The sequence below is a fragment of the Monodelphis domestica genome, chromosome 7 (genome assembly GCF_027887165.1).
Source record: "Monodelphis domestica isolate mMonDom1 chromosome 7, mMonDom1.pri, whole genome shotgun sequence".
NCBI classification, from domain to species: Eukaryota; Metazoa; Chordata; class Mammalia; order Didelphimorphia; family Didelphidae; genus Monodelphis; species Monodelphis domestica.
In genome coordinates this window covers 18,170,984-18,187,672 of record NC_077233.1, presented here as the reverse complement: position 1 = coordinate 18,187,672, position 16,689 = coordinate 18,170,984, and the positions used below count along the sequence as shown (strand labels likewise).

Here is a 16,689-nt window from a genome sequence, read left to right as displayed (position 1 = left end):
TCTTCAGGTTTAATTCAAGGCCTGTGTCTTCAAGGATTCCAAAAAAGGTTTATCTCCTGGGACTCCAATCACAGCTACAGCCAACAACTTACTCACCTTATCCTGGCAACTGTAAAACAAAGCACTTGCCAAGAAGAGTCCTCTACCCTTTGCTTTCGCTCACTTATTTTTTTCTTTTCACTATTCTAATGGCCTGTATCTTTCTCAATTCTCCATCCTACCTCTCCTTTCTTCTCTTCACAAAATCACAAAATCACAGAAGTGGAAAAGAACTCAAAAGCCATCTGGTCCAAATCCACCTGAACATCCCTCTACGGTTCATATGCCAAGGAGCCACTGAGCTCTCCTTGAGGACTTCTGGGGAGGGAGGGGCACTTCCTCCCCAGGGAGCCCCATATCACCGTGATCTAACTGTAAGGCAGGTGTGCCACCCTGCACCTTCCCTCACTGCACCTAGTTCAGCCAATAGAGGTCAAGCACAAGAGGGCTAAGCCTCTTCCTAAGTAACAGCCATTCCTATAGGCAGAGACAGTTCTAATAAGGTTCTCCTCTGGGCCAAACATTCCAAGTCAGGCAATCTGGGCCTGAGTCCTTGTTTCAACCAAACTATTTAGTCTCTTATACACCTAGTTTCCTCAGGGATACTTCTGAGGTTGTTATGAGGAAAGCGCTTTGTGAAGACCTAAATATCAGTCTGAACAATTAACATCAACATCATGAATGAACAATACTTACTCAGATCGTAGTCGAGCTTCCATACCATCTGGCAGAAAAAGTTTTATTGTGGAAACAATACATCCATGGGTCACTAGAAAAATAAAAATAAAAAATTTAAAAGTAGAATGAGTACATTGAAAATAAGCAAAACTTCAGATTATTTAAAAACAACCCAATGCGCTTTGGAATCAGTTACTTGAGAAGAAGTGAGGAAATGGGGTATTTAAGTGTCGGTATTCTACCTCATGCTGACCTCCCAATCACAAAGGGGATGGAGAGAACCAAGGTCCTATGTTTTAGAGCTAACTGTCCAACAAGAAAGATTAAGTTCCACATATAAATAATAACAACAACACAAATTACTAGACGATAAGCTCTGAAGAGGTATAAAATGCTAAGAACTCAAGAGCAAGGGAGAAAAAGAACCTGGCTCTCAATAAGATATGTGAATATTAGGGACCAAAGAAAGGGCTAGTATGTGAAAAACTCTACTGGACAAATTCAATAACTGCATCTAGGATAACAGACAGTTAGGTGTAAGGAAAATTAAGTGCATTATTTTCTGCTCTTTAATCACTAGCACTAAATCCAAACCTTTTCAAACTTAAACCATCACCACAACCAAAACATAACAATGATTCATACTAATGTCTCCCCTCCACTAAAGAGAATTTCCCAATGCCTCGGCTTGCCTTAGAGAAGACCCTGGGTCTCCTACGGTATTTCAGGGTAACTCAATAACCGACAGCTGCTACCCAGCTCGAAAGGCTTCAAGTTACAAGCCTCTCTACAAACTATAAAAACTATATGTCTGCTGTCTGAGGACCAGGTTTGTTTTGTTGGAAATGCTAATTGCCAGAATTAAATGAGGAATTCTTTTGGCCGTGATAAATCTCGTGTAAGATAGTCACTCAGCACTCTACAAATATCCACAGATGCTATGAGAATACTTTGCTAGTCATACTATCATTTATTTTTAGTTCAATATGCACAATTTATATTCTGCAAGATAATACTAGAATTAATTATGGCAGATCTCATCACTTTCCTGGGGAAAATTCAAGGCTGTATTACAATCGCTGGACTTTATTAATGAAGTTTTATTCATGCCACAGAGGTAAAAACAAGCACATTCAGTTATCTTTGGCAATTTCTGGTCATTTTAACTCCCAGAATATTCTGTCTTTTTGAAAGTTACATAAAAAAAGTTAAGTAAACTTAACTCCAAGAGATGAATGTTATACATATAAAAAATGTTAACTATAAAGTCAAGAAACACACATGAGGGTGCAGCTGGGTAGCTCAGTGGATTGAGAACCAGGCCTAGAGACGGGAGGTCCTAGGTTCAAATCTAGCCTCAGCCACTTCCTAGCTGTGTGACCCTGGGCAAGCCACTTGATCCCCACTGCCTAGCCCTTACCACTCTCTTCTGCCTTGGAGCCAATACACAGTATTGACTCCAAGACGGAAGGTGAGGGTTTAAAAAAAAAAAGAAACACACATGACTAAAAAATGTAAATTTAACTAAAGCTACCAAGAGAGGGTAGCTACAAAAATCATGGAGCTTAACTGTACTTTTTTGGTCAAGTTGTTTCAAATGGACAAAATGAAACTGCTAACTAATTTTAAAACTAAAATTATACAAAACATATGTGTACAATTCAAATGTATTCCAAAGCTTCAATTAAAAAAGAAATAATCCTTACTTTCTGTCGTAAAAATCAATACTAAGTATTGGTTCCAAGCAAAAGAGCAGTATCACCCAGCTAGAAAGCATCTGAGCCCACATATGAACCCAAGACATTTTGTCTATAGGCCTGGCTCCCAATTCACTGAGCCCTCTAGCCATCCCCAAAGCTTTCATTTTTATAAAGCTTCATGGTAAGAACATTTGGGCATCTTTATTTCCATAGCCTTTTATTTTTCCTCAAATTATCATACAATTTATTGACTAAAATGGCCACCTTAATTAACATTTGCGAAAGCAATGAGCAATTTACAAGGTGATTGCCCACATTATCTCACATAAGATATTACTTTCAGTCTTGAAGAATTTTCATAATTATTTCATTAAACTCTTCTCTTTAGGTTTTTAAGACACCATTCTCTCCTGGTTCTCCTACCTAAATGACCACTCCTTCGCAATAGCTGCCTTCACTGCATCTTCACCCAGATCACAGTCTCTAAATGTAGGCCTCCCCACAGGGCTCTGTCCTAGACATTCTTCTCTTCTCCCTCTATACTATATCACTTGGTGAGCTCAGCAGTTCCCAGGGATTTAATTATCATCTCAATGCTGAGTTCTCAACCCTATCCATCCTGCCCAAACTTCTCTCCTGACCTCCAAATCTTGCAGCAAGCATCAACAGCCTTTTAGATATCTCAAAAGGGAGGGCGAGCACACATATTAAACTTAACCCAAAGGACTCTGAATGCCAAATCAACCCATTCTCTTCCCCTCTTACCACTTCCCCAAACATCTTCCCTATTATTGTAGAGGGAAACACCATCCTCCCAGACCCTCAGGGTCACACACCCTAGAAATCATATTAGACTCTTCACTATCTCTTATTCCCCATATCCAAGCCTGTGCAAAGACCTAAGGACTTCCTATCTTTGTAGTATCGCTCAAATACGTCCCCTTCTCTCCTCTGACACTGTCATCTGCTGGCCCTTGTCACTTCACACATGGACTACTGCAATAGCTGCTGGTGGATCTGCCCGCCTCAATGTTCTCCCAACTCCAACCCAGCCTCCATTCCAAAACACAGGTCACACCATGTCTTCCCTCTAATCAATTGTCACTAGTGGTTCCCTGTCACCTCCAGATCCAGTTTTGGCATTTAAAGCCTTTCATTACTGGCCCCCTCCTACCTTTCCAGTCTTCTTATACCTTCCTTCCCAACACAGACTAGTTTCTGAGACTCCAGAGTTTAATCAACAAACATTACAACTACTAACAGAAAAATAAGGGATGAAAGCTACTGTATCAATACAATCACCAATTCACACATATTGGCCATTAGAATCTACATCAGAAGGAAAATAGTTTTTCTTAACTAATTATCAATATTGACTAAAGTTCTGTTCATTTGTTCATGCTCAAATCTAACTTGGACTCCGGTGCCAACACTCCGGAGTAGTGGCAGAAGGAATGATTCATGGTTTAAGCCATCTTGGCTTTAAAGGGCATGGTCATGTACTTCTCATGTACTTCATAGGATTCAGAGAGGGAAGAGCTGGGAGCTATCACGGCCACACTCTCAATTTACAAATGAAAACGCTGCGGCCCAAAGAGGTTCGAATGCTTTGCCCGACATTCCCCAAGTAGGCTGGCGCAGTTAGGATTCCCAACTAGATTCTTAGACACCAAACCTCACCACTATATTTCCTTCTTCCCCTTGGGCTGACTGTCTACTTAACTAAGCTGATTATCTACTTAGCAAGTAAAACAACTCACAGCAAAAATCAGGGGCTACCTGCATTAACATTTAAGGGTTCCTGGGGCAGCCAGGAAGCTCAGTGCACTGAGAGCTAGGCCTCAAGACAGAAGGTCCTGGGTCCAAATCTGACCTCAGATACTTCCTGTGTGCCTAGCCCTTATCACTCTTCTGCCTTGGAACCAACACATAGTATTGATTCCAAGACAGAAGATAAGGGTTTAAAAAAAATTTAAGGGTTATACTGATATTCAGACATAAGAAAATACCTAAGAGTTAAATGATAAATAATGAAAGTGACAGTAAGTTCACAACAACTCTAAAGATGGTAAGTATTTCATAGTCAGAAAACATAGGATTAAAGAGTTGAGGGAAAAGGGACTTTAAAAAGTATCTAGTCTGTAGAAGGCAAAACCTGAAAAACCCCATTGAGCAAAGCTCTGGGGGACAAAGACCCTCAGTAAAACTGAGGCCATAGATCAGCTGAAGTTAGGCACGTAGCTCACTCCTCACCTGTGGCCTCAAACCCCTCCTTTTCACCCTACTGTTTGTACTGGTTGTACCTACAAAATCACTGATGTATGCACTCTCTGGGAATCTGTGTTAGATGGTTGCATATTGATTAATTATCCTAGAGAAAACTCTGTCTAGATTCAATGAGGTAAACCAAATGCATTGTACCACCTTGAAAATCATTTACATTTACTATGTATGTGAAAATCTTGTGCTGGAACTCCAACTTGTTTTCCACCTTATAAAAATAGATGTAATTTTCAATACATTTGCCTTGGCATTGATCAGCTGCCTCGGTCCTCCGGACCTCCACTTTGTTCTCTCTTATTTTCCTCCATTTCCTTTGCCCCTCCCTGGGGAAACTCAAATAATTTGTCAGGAAAGGTTTGACACTAGTTTAAACCCATAATCTTGCAAATAAAGGAACCAAGACTCAGCAAAGTGAAAGGTGACTTGCCCAAAGCCAAAAAGATTATAAATTTTAAGAGCTGGGATTCCAAAATTAGGCTCTCAGACTCCATAGTCTGTATTCTCTCCATTACACTACTGATTTGAATAGCCATTTATATAGCATTCTACAGAACATTCTACTGAGATCATTGTTATTCTCCCTCAAAAATCATGATATTAATAATGGATAATCATAATTTTATAAACTTTTTAAACTATTAAGATCTATAAGGTGTCTAACTTCATAAACAAATTTATATTTCCAAAGTCTATAAATTAGAATACATTTACCTATAGAAACAATACCATAGAATTGTGGATAGAAAAGTACCCCAAGCACAGGAATAAACTAAATAACCTGCTGTGCTGAACCACCAACGAGAGCAATGTTTCTAAGGGAAAATGTTCCAAATGGAGTGCCAAGAGTGCCTCTTCTAACTCCTATCTGTGGATCAGCTGGCATGAGAAAATCCCCCAGAATCAGACTAGTGTTGGCCCTTTGGCTTGAGGAAGGAAAAGGTTGCTGAATTCAGAGGACAAGAGGGAAATAACTCCAGACCAAGAGTTTGCTCTTTTCTAATATGTTGATGGCTATTTCCACATAACTGTTTCCTTTATATTCACATGTATTTAGTATAAGACATTTAAAAAACATTCTCAGAAGGGGGTGCTAGGCTGCACCAGACTGCTAGAGGAATGAGGAGAAGAAAAAAAAAAGATAAGAAGCTCTCCTCTAGGTTCTAGGTCAAGGGAAAGTATTGTGAAATTAGGGTCTTCTGCTAGTAAAAATTCCCAGGCAGACTTTTCAGGGTGCCTGCTCACTCTCTTTATTATCCTCTGGGAGCCCCAAGACTAATCCATATGCTTTCCTTTCAATTTGTTCTCACAGTCACTTGCAACACAAATGTTCTGTACTCTACTACAGAGCAGGCACAGAGAGGAATCTTCCAACTTCTCTCCTTAAATAAAACACTGCCTGAGGTTTTCAAAGTTTATTATTATATTAATAGGAAGAATAAGAAATAGAAGTTGAGTTTTTAAAACATTCCCTCCTACCTTCTCCCTCTTTTCACCTAAACCAAATCCAGTTGGGAAAGATGAAAGTGCATAGATGCCAATGGTATTTCTGTGTAAACAATGGATTCAGGTAATATTCATTTCTTAATTTTTTTTAATTTTTTTAAAGAAACTTCACATTTAAGATCTGAGCAGGGTCAAAGGAACCTTTAACAGGAGAGGGATTGAGAAACAGTGAGTGGGCCTTCTAGAGGAGGGTGGTAAGGAGATCAAAAAGGATATCCAAAGAAACCTAACCTAAGAGAACACTAGATGGAGTGTGGGAAGAGGAAAAGATGCTTGCCAAGGTTTCCTCTCTTCTGCCCTTACCTTTTTCCCTGTTAGTGCTTTTACACCAAACCCACTCACAATGTTCCAAAATTAGTTGGGTAGTTTTATGCAGTGATGGGAATCAGGAGTTCCAAAGAGAGAAAGAGAGGAATTTTAGCACTGGAATTCTTGTGGCTACCAGACAAATTCAAATTTTATTTTTCAATAGAAATAATTTTTATTTATAATAGGTTCCCAGCTAGCCCAGACTACTGGATTATCACATCACATAGCTAAAATGGAACTGAAACAGTATCAACAAAATAGAATCAGAGAAGGATTGGAGAAAATGACATTAACTCATGTTTCTCATTTAAAACACTACACATATTTCCTTTAATTAATTCTTCTTAGTTTGCTCTGAAGTAGTCAATGGAATTTGGCTCAGTAAGTGATGAACATTCTGGAGATCAAATAAAACTAAGGGAAGCTTCTACATTCTTTTTTAAAACACCATAGCTATCCTTTACCACTCTGCAAGAATTCAAATGCCAACCAAATTGCTTTATCAACCCCTATATCACACATTCTTAACCTGGGATTCTTAATCAATTCCTCAACCAGGATTTCTTGGCTATTCAGATTTCCACACAGCCACTTAGCACCAGATCTCCCCTCACCCCCCCAAGACGGAAAATTAATCAAGGACACCAGAAGAAAAATGTAGTTCTATGGGGCAAAATATAATGGTAGAATGCATCAGATGGTCACCTCAACTGACTCATACTCTTACCTTTCCGTGTGTTTTCGGTCACATCTACACCAAACTGGATAATGTCACCAGAAAGAATTTCACAAGGCGGACTTTCTTCAGATCCTCGACTCAATCTCTGGCTATTTATAAAGGTACCGTTACTACTTTTAGTGTCTTGAAGATAAAACTGCAAAAACAAAACAAAAATGGTAACTATATATAGTAGGTATTGTAACTAAACTGTAATAGGTATAGATCTAAAAGTGGAAGAGATGTTTTTTGTTGTTAAGTCATTTCAGTTGTGCCCAACTCTTTATGAAGACATTTGGGGTTTTCTTGGCAAAGATACTGAAATGTTTTACCATTTTCTTCTCCAGTTTATTTTATAGGTGAGGAAACTGAAACAAAACAGGATAAAGTGACATGCCTAGTATCACAGAGTTACTAAGTGTCTAAGACCAGATGCTAGGTGCTTCAGTGGATAAAGTTTGGGTCTTAGATCATGAAGAATCATCTTCTGGAGAAGGAAATGGCAAACCACTCCAATATCTTTGCCAAGAAAGCCTCAAATTGAGTCACAAAGTCACATATGAATGTAACTCAGCTTAAAAAAATGAGGAGTTTGTCATAAATTAAGGTCATAAAATTAATCTAATAGGTTCTCATCTTTTTGTATTTTTACAGTTTATGTAATCAGAATTGTTTGACACACACACACACACACCCCTATTTGAAAAGTGGTAAGCCACTTTTCATTTGATGATTTTGTCAATTCTCAGTCCTAAAGTACAAAATCTGATGAATATAATATTGATCTAAAAACCACAGATAGGAAAAGACTCTGGCCTTCATGAATGCTAGCTATTCTTTATTTAGCATTATCAGTTCAAGCTTGCTACTTTCAGTTCTATGGGTTTATAGCTGACTCAGGGTGCCAAAAGGGGATACCAACTAATAATGAATTCCCACAGCTGAAAGAAATATTTAAGAACACTGATTTCAACTATCTTACAAAAGAAAAAAATGGGTTTAATCTGAGTCACTGGAATCAAGTTTGAAAGCCAGACACATATAATTTTATCTTTTTACCTCATTCTAAGCTAACTTTTCTTATATGTTATATGTTAAATCAAAGTGATGTTTCATTCTTGATACTAGGGAAATTGATTTTTAGGTTAATAGGGTAACTGTAACAAGCTTTCAATATCAAAAAAATACTGTTACCTAGATAACCTTCTGTTAAGACAATGTCTTTAATGGTTTATATGTAATTCATAAGGTACAGAAATTCAATATAATCCTCCAATTTGCTTCTGAAAAAAAACACTTGCCCCTTTAAAAAGAGGGGGATTCTCATGCTTCCCATCTTTTGGCAGAGAGGTGTGGACCCTAGGTGCAAATGACAAGCATGGTAGTGCTAGAACTACCCTGTTCAATTTAGAATATATTTTAAATATCTTGAGCTATACAAAAGAGATTTGTGGGTTCCTACATGAGACTTTTCCCTGCTCTTCTTCATATAGGATAAGTTGAAGTTGTAATATTCAAAATAATAATAATAAAGATTTGAAATGGGAGAGAGAAAGCTTCCCAGAAGCAGCATTGCAGAGCTAACAGGGAAATGTCAGTCAGTACTGTTGAGACTCAAATCCCACTTCTGATAAACCCTCTGGAACTCTGAACAACCACTTTAACCTCCCAAGGCCCAAAGGGATGACCAAGCTAGTTGGTGTAATTCCAAACTGCATTCTAAAATGGTTGGATCAGTTGACGGCTAACACAGGAGTATATTAAAATGTCCCCTTTTCAACAATTTCTCTGACAGAGACTATTTTAATTTCTGTCGGCTGTTTTCATTTACGTGTCTTTTTTGTGATACAGAGTAATAACTTACATAATACAATAACTTTTGAGAACTGTTTCTTCCTATATTTCGATTAATTATACACCATAAAAGGGTTTTCTGGTTTTTTGTTTAATAAATTTGTATTAGTTCCCTATAGTCAAGTTAATAATTATTAATACATTTGGATATCAGACTTATTAGGATACCTAATGGAAGGATTTTTTTTGTCAACCAACCACTTCTCTTCTTACCCTAGTTGCTGACTGAGTTTGTGCAAAAGCTTTTAAATTTCATGTTTAAATGACCTACTGTAATTGCCTCTATCCCCTGCTGGGTCAAGAGTTTTTTTATCATGCTATCTCCCCCAATTAGACCATAAACTCCCATTATAGCCAGAGCTCCTTGAAAGCAAGGACTGCCTGTCTTCTGCCTTTCTCTGTAAGCCCAGTGTTCAGCAAAGGATCTACCAGATAGTAGGTACTAAATAAATGGTCAGCTATTGACTCCTTCTCCCTATACAGCCAAATCTATGTCTGAGACCTAATCAGGTTCTCTAATCTTTTAGAAGTATGATCTCCAGTGTTTAGTTTCTCTATCTATTTTAAAGCTTATCAAGTTATATTGTGTAAGACATTGGTACAATTCTAATTGCCACCAAATTGCTATCCAATTCTTCACAAATAGCAAGTTCTTCCCCAAGTAATTATGGTGTTGGGGTTTGTCTGATTTATTGAATTAAGCTCTTTCTGATTCAACCTTAATCTATCTAGTCTGTTCTACTGGTTTACTTTTTTGTTTGGGGTTTTTGTTGTTGTTTTTAAGCAGTACTAAGAAGATTTAATGACTATTGTTTTGTAGACCTGAGGTCTAACCATACTGTCCCCTTTCACTCTTACTTTTAAAAATCATTTCCCTTGAGATTCGTGACATTTGTTCCTCCAAATGAAATTTGTTATTATTTTGTCTTTCTCATAGATTCAATACACAGAAAAATACTAAAAGCAGCAATTTTATAGGCAGCAAAGAACTGGGAATAAAGTAGATAGATGCCCATCAAATGGAGAATGGCTAGATTAACTGTGATGACAAAATATTACAATGCTAAAAAACAACTATTATAAAGAATGTATTAAAAGAATTCTATACTTGAGAAGTTTAATCATTGTATTGGTTAAAGGAGGGAAAAAGGATTGCTCATGCCATGGCTGACTTTGGTCCAGTTCCTATCTAGAAATATGGGTATTGGTTCCTTGCTGAGAGAAGAGAGGGACCACCCTATTTGGTCCCAAATGACATGACTGGCAACAGATGGCAGGTAGGGAGAATGGCAATGGAGAGACAAACTCTCTTACATTAATTCTCAACCAAAAAAGATAACCAATTCCTGAATGTCTTTGCTAAATAATGTTGAAGTTATAGCTTCATTTGTATATTTAGCCTTGATGTTTTTTGTACTAAGATTTAAATATGACATATCAACTCTAAGCTGAACATACAGGTAGATTAGGGAGAGATGCAAATGGAATGATGCAAAGGGAACTACAAAGAAACAAGTGAGTACAGCACTGTGTAAATGGGAATAACAAGAAAAAACAAAAGTTAACACAGAAATGATAATGCCCCAACTAGGTCTTCAAGAAGAGATTTGAGAGGGTACCTCCTTTCCCCTCTCTTCAGACACTAAACTACAGGCCATTATTGATGACTTGTTATCATTTTTAATGGTGCAATCTTAAATATCCAGGCCATCTATCTGCCTTGAGCCTCGTATGGTAAATGACACAGAATGCTGGTCTAACTCGAATCTCTGCCAAACTGCCTTCCAGTTTCTCAGTAGATCTTGTCAAACAGGGAATTCCTTTCCATATACTTTATGCTCACAAGTTTATTAAACATTGGATTGTTGCATTTGATTACTTTTGTTTCATCTTTAAATCTAGTCTGTTTCACTAATAGTTTTTTTAACTGGTACCAAATAATTTGTATTATCTGATATTAAAACCTGAGGTCTTATTATCATTACTTTCCTTAATTCTTTACCAGAAACAAAAAACAACTACCAAAAAAAAATAATAACTTTATCAGGGGCAGGTAGGTGGCTCAGTGGAAAGAGAGCCAGGCCTGGAAAAGGAAAGTTCTGGGTTCAAATATGCCTTCAGACACGTCCTACCTGTGGACAAGTCACTTAACTCCAACTGCCTAGCCTTTATTGCTTTTATACCTTGGAAACTCAATATTGATTCTAAGACAGGAGGTAAGTGTTTAAAAAGAAAAAACACTTTTTCTTTCCATCTTAGTGTCAATTCTAAGACAGAACAGCACCAAGGACTAGGCAATCAAGGTTAAATGACTTGTCCAGAGATATATGGCTAGGAAGTATCTGGAAATTCCCCCCCCCAAAAAAAAATTTTTTTTAATTCTTTGTAATAAGGAATATGTCTCTGGGTGGGAGAAGGATACACGGGGAAATGATGGTGATTTAAAAAAAACAGATTGATACAATTGTGTAACAGTGATCCCTATCTATACCAGTGAAGGGAGTTTCTTCATCTGGAACAAAAGACAATCAGACAAAGAGATAACAGGAAGAGGCTATTGAGAGACACAGAAAGTCCAGCAATGTATTCACTACAACACTATCTAAAACTTCAACCACAAAGTCAAGAAATTAATGTTCTAGAATAACTTCTTCAAATGTGATCTAGAATCTCTTCTGAGCATCAATCAAAGTCACACCTGACCCTGGCTGCATGAAGTAATCCCAACCTGTAGTCACCTAGCTCTATCAATCAAGGAACATTTATTAAGCACCAACTATAATCTATGTAGTGTACTTACTATGTCCTAGAGACAAAAAGACAAAAATAAGACATAATACCTGTACTTGAGCAGATATTTTCTTGAAGGAGAAAACAGGGACACATAAGGATATACACAACATATTGAAAATAAAAAACAAAATAACTTCAAAGGGCCACTGGTACCTGGGGGGATCAGAAAAAGCCTCATATAGGAAGGGGCATCTGAGCTCAGGTAGAAAAAAAATTTGGGATTTGAGGAGGGAGGTGGTACAGATGGAGCAGATTACAATCAAGATCCATTCTAGATAGGGTGAAAAGGCCCAACACAATGGGAAGTGTGTAGACTTAAGACTCAAAAGGGTCTGAATCCTAGCTCTTCCAGTTCCTACCAGTGTGACATGATGTCATACTGCCAACTCTATAGATACTAAAGATCCAGAGCCAGTCCTGCATCACCAACTGCTACCTACTGAACATCTAAAATGAAGCTCCAGAACCTCTTCCTTCTCCCAAACTACCCATCTTTCTCAAGGGCATCATCAATCTTACAGTCATCTGGCTTCTCAAATTGAGTCATTCCTGGCACAATCCTCTCCCTTACCCTCATATTCAATCAGATGCCAAGTCTTCTCTTCCAGTCATCCTCTCTTCTTCCTTCACATAGCCTCAATCATCATTCCAGCCCTCATGATTGTTGGGAAAAGTCTATCTGTTTCTATCCTCTCCCCTCTTTAGTTGACCTTTTATATAGCTGCCTAAAAATCTCCTAAAAACATGTAACCATGTTATTCCTTTACTCAAAAATCTTCAGGGGTGTGCTATTTTCTGCAGAATAAAATACAAAATCCTAAACCTGGTATTTAAACCCTTCATAATCAGACTCCAACACTGTGACGAAAATAAGATTTAAGATTTGCTGTAATTTCTGTAATCTCCGATTCTCTGTAGCTTCTGGCAGTAAAAAATTCCTAAATTGGGGGCTTTCCATATCTAAAGAGAGAACAAGAGTAAATTTGTCAGTTCTTCAACAGAAAGGAAAAAGGAAAAGATTTAGGTGTAGGTTTAGGCATGCATTTTTTCAAAAGACTATAACATTTTACACAAACCTTGTATTGGGCATTAGTCCAAAGACAATCTGAAAAATGCTCCAGTTCAATATAATTACAAATAATGTAAATGGTCATTAAATAGGCAGCCACCAAGATCCTCGTGCAGGAGAGTAACATGGTCATGCATGTTCTTTAAAGAAGATTCTCACAGTGATACAGCAAAGAGATGAGAGAGGAATGAAGGAAACAATGAGGTATCAAGCAAGTACTATATGCTAAGCATTTTGCAAATATTATCTCACCTCATCCTTGAAACAAAGGGTTAAATGACTTGTCAAAGGTCAGACAACTAGGGAGTGTCTGAGGTTGGCCAGGCCCAGCAAGAACTCTATTCACTGACTGTATCTGAGAGGGAAAGGGCTAGAGGTGGCAAGATGGATTAAGATACTATTGCGATGTCAGCCCAGAAGAGAGATGAAGAAGGCCTGCACTAGGATGGTACAGAGAATGGAAAGGGTCAGAAGAAAAGACACCGGTGTGGCCAATGATGAGGATGAAGACAATAATAGCTCTCGATTACAGAACACAAACCTGGGCAAATCATTTAACTGTAGTACCTGACACATGCTTAATAAATGATTGCTCCTTTTCCCTTCACAGATACAGAGACAGTAAGTTAGGAACACAGGGTTATGGATGACTTCCTAGATTAAAAATCTGAAGGGATGGTTGTACTCTCAGCTTGGGGGAAGGTCTCTTTTAGGGAGTACTGTGAGTTTCATTTTGGAAATGTAGAATTTGAGATACTTCAGGGACAGTCAAGGAGAGATATCCAGTAGGCCAGTGATGAGATCAAAAGAAATAAAATCTAGTCATATAGATAAGAACCATCTGCAAAGAAAAGCCAATGGAGGCTACAGGAATTTCAAAACTACAGAGGAACAGTGTAAAGACAGAACAGAACTTCATTCAATTTCCAGGATTAAAAAGTGAGGAATGAAGATGAACATCTATGAGGACAGGCAAAACAGAGAGAAGGAAAGGCAGAAGAAAATAACCGCAAGGGAGCTAAGAAAGAAAACGGGGGGGGGGGGGGGGGGGGTGCCAGGGTTCAACAGTGTCAAAAAATATTACATAAGTCAAGGATGACGAAATCTCAGACAATATCATGAGATTTAGATATTAAGAAATGAATGATAACCTGGAGAAAAGTCTCTCAGGTGGGGCTGGGGGCGGTTTGCAAGTCATTGGGCAATGGGTAAAAAAGTAAAGTGAGGAATAGAAGCAATGAATGTTGACAACTTTTTTTCTACAGCTTTGTTAGTGAAGTGGTGGAGACAAGGGCTTTGAAGAGATGCCAGGTTCAAGTGGAAAATACAAAGCTTGACAGAAGAGCTATTCCCGGCCTACAAGATAAATCGATGACAAAGGAATTTCTAGTGTCCAGGAAAGAGGTAATGATCTGCCAACCACTGAGAATGAGTGGAATATCTAGAATATCTAGAATGAAGGTGGCTGCACCTTTCTTAGAAGAATAATAGGGGCAGAACAAACCATTCAGTGTCCAATGCAGTCACTCCATAAGCTGGTTTTGTGTAATTATTTTTCTTTATTACAATGAAAGGCTTTTTTTTTTTGGAGGGGGGTGGATACAGAAGAAGAGAATTTTTGGAAATAACTATAGTGTAGTGGTAGTCTCTTGGTGATCGAGAATGACTATTGTCTTTGTGCAGTTTCATCTACGGTGTACCCTCCTGTGGCTTTGGAGTCCAAAGGCTGAGGCGCACAGTTTGTGGCACACGGGGCATGGGACGCCAGTTGTTACGGGAGGTGCGGTTGTGGCCTGGTGTCGGCGTTCACGCGCAGCGGCAAGACGTCGACGTCGCTCATCTTCAAAGGTGGCGGCGGCCTGGTGAATGTGGGCTCGCCAGCTGCTTCTGTCAGAGGCAGCGAGTTCTAGTTGTTTTGGTGTAATGCCAGCCCACTTCAAGTTGGACTTTAGCTGATCCTTGAATCTTTTCTTTGGTTGGCCTTGTGTCCTGAGTCCAGCTGACAGTTCACCCTAGAATACCTGTCTTGGTATTCGCTGTGGGTCCCTGCGGATGACGTGTCCAGACCATCGTAGCTGGGTTTGGAGGACCAGAACTTCGATGCTGGTGGAGTTGGCTCTGTCGAGGACTTCCTGATTGGTGATTCGGTCCTGCCATCGGATCCTCATGATTGACCGGAGAGAGCGTTGGTGGAATTGCTCCAGCTGTTTCATGTGCTTCCGGTACAGTGTCCGTGTCTCACACCGTACAGGAGCGAGCTGAGGACCCTGCGTTGTACACTTTGAGCTTTGTCGCGGTGCTTACACCTCTGTGTTGGAGGACTTTGCAGTGCAGCCGCCCGAGTGCCTGGCTGGCCTTTTGGATTCTGGCATTAATCTCATGGTCTAGGGACCCGTCGTTGGCGATGGTGCTGCCCAGGTTCTTGAAAGTGTTGATGTTAGAAAGCTGCGTGCCGTCGATTGTAATGCATGGCTGGTTCGTTGGCCTCCCCGGTGCAGGTTGGAACAGCACCTCTGTTTTGCTGAGGCTGATAGTCAGGCCAAACAGTTTTGTTGCGGTGGAGAACCTGTCCACAATGGTTTGGAGATGATTTTCTTGGTGGGCCATGAGAGCACAGTCATCTGCAAAGAGAGCTTCCAGGATGAGTCTCTCTGTTGTCTTTGTTTTTGCAGTCAGGCGGCGAAGGTCGAATAGTGAGCCATCCAGTCGGTATTTGATGTAGACGCCCAGGTCTAGATCCATCACAGCATGTCATAATACTTGGGTGAAAAATAGGTTGAATAGTACCAGCGCGAGGACGCAGCCTTATTTCATGCCATTGGAGATGTTGAAGCGATCAGAAGTCTCTCCACCAGATAGGACTTCCCCTGTCATGTCGACAAGAAAGAGCTCGATCAGTTTGACGAATTTTGCTGGGCAACCGAGCTTGCTGAGGATCACCCACAATGCATCCCTGTTCACTGTGTCGAACGCCTTTGTCAGGTCTATGAAGACAATGTAGAGACTCAGGTTCTGCTCAAGGCATTTTCCCTGCATTTGCCTCACCATGAAGACCATGTCGATGGTGCTGCAATCTGGTCGGAAGCCACATTATGATTCAGGCAGGTTCTGCTCTGAAACAGATGACAGGAGTCTATTGAGTATAACACGGGTGAGGATCTTTCCAGCAGTGGAGAGTAATGAGATGCCTCTGTAGTTGTCACAGACTGCTCATGAGCCTTTTTTCTTGTATAGGGCTACAATGGAGGCATCTCTGAGTTCTGGGGGCATGTCTTCCTCTTCCCATATGCTGGTCAGCAACTATGTGGAATGCCTGGAGCGCCTTTCCATTTAAGGCTTTGTACACCTCGGTTGGGATCCCGTTTTTGGCAGGTTCCTTGCCTATACTCATTTGTTTAATGGCTTTTTGGACTTCCTCTATTGAAGGAGGGACGTCAAGTTGTTCAATGGAGCGGTTTTGGGGGATCTGGCCAAGGGCACTTTGGTCAACTGAAAAGGGTCAGTTGAGAAGCTGACTGAAGTGTTCTTTCCACCTGTTGCTGATGCCTTTTTTATCTTTTTTAAGAGTGTCACCGTCAGAGGATAGCAAGGGAGTAGTAGTGGGTTTTAATGGACCATAGACAGTCTTGAGGGCACTGAAAAATTGTTTGTAGTTTTTCGTATCAGCAAACCGCTGGATTTCTTCTGCCTTTTTTTCCCCACCATCGGTCTTGCATCTTCCTGATCTCACGCTACACCGTGGC

At 39.6% G+C, this 16,689-nt stretch overlaps 1 protein-coding gene across 6 annotated transcripts in view; it reads right to left on the bottom strand.

Moving 5' to 3' along the window:
* SLMAP (sarcolemma associated protein) overlaps positions 1 to 16,689 on the bottom strand; it is a 168,891-nt gene that overhangs the window by 90,076 nt on the left and 62,126 nt on the right. For all 6 annotated transcript variants that reach the window (XM_007499963.2, XM_007499966.2, XM_007499968.2 and 3 more), the window contains exons 2-3: positions 7,240 to 7,387; positions 736 to 808 (exon numbers count right to left, since the gene is read on the bottom strand). In XM_007499963.2, the coding sequence (XP_007500025.1) occupies positions 736 to 808; positions 7,240 to 7,387 (221 nt within the window). The remainder of the gene's footprint in view (positions 1 to 735; positions 809 to 7,239; positions 7,388 to 16,689) is intronic.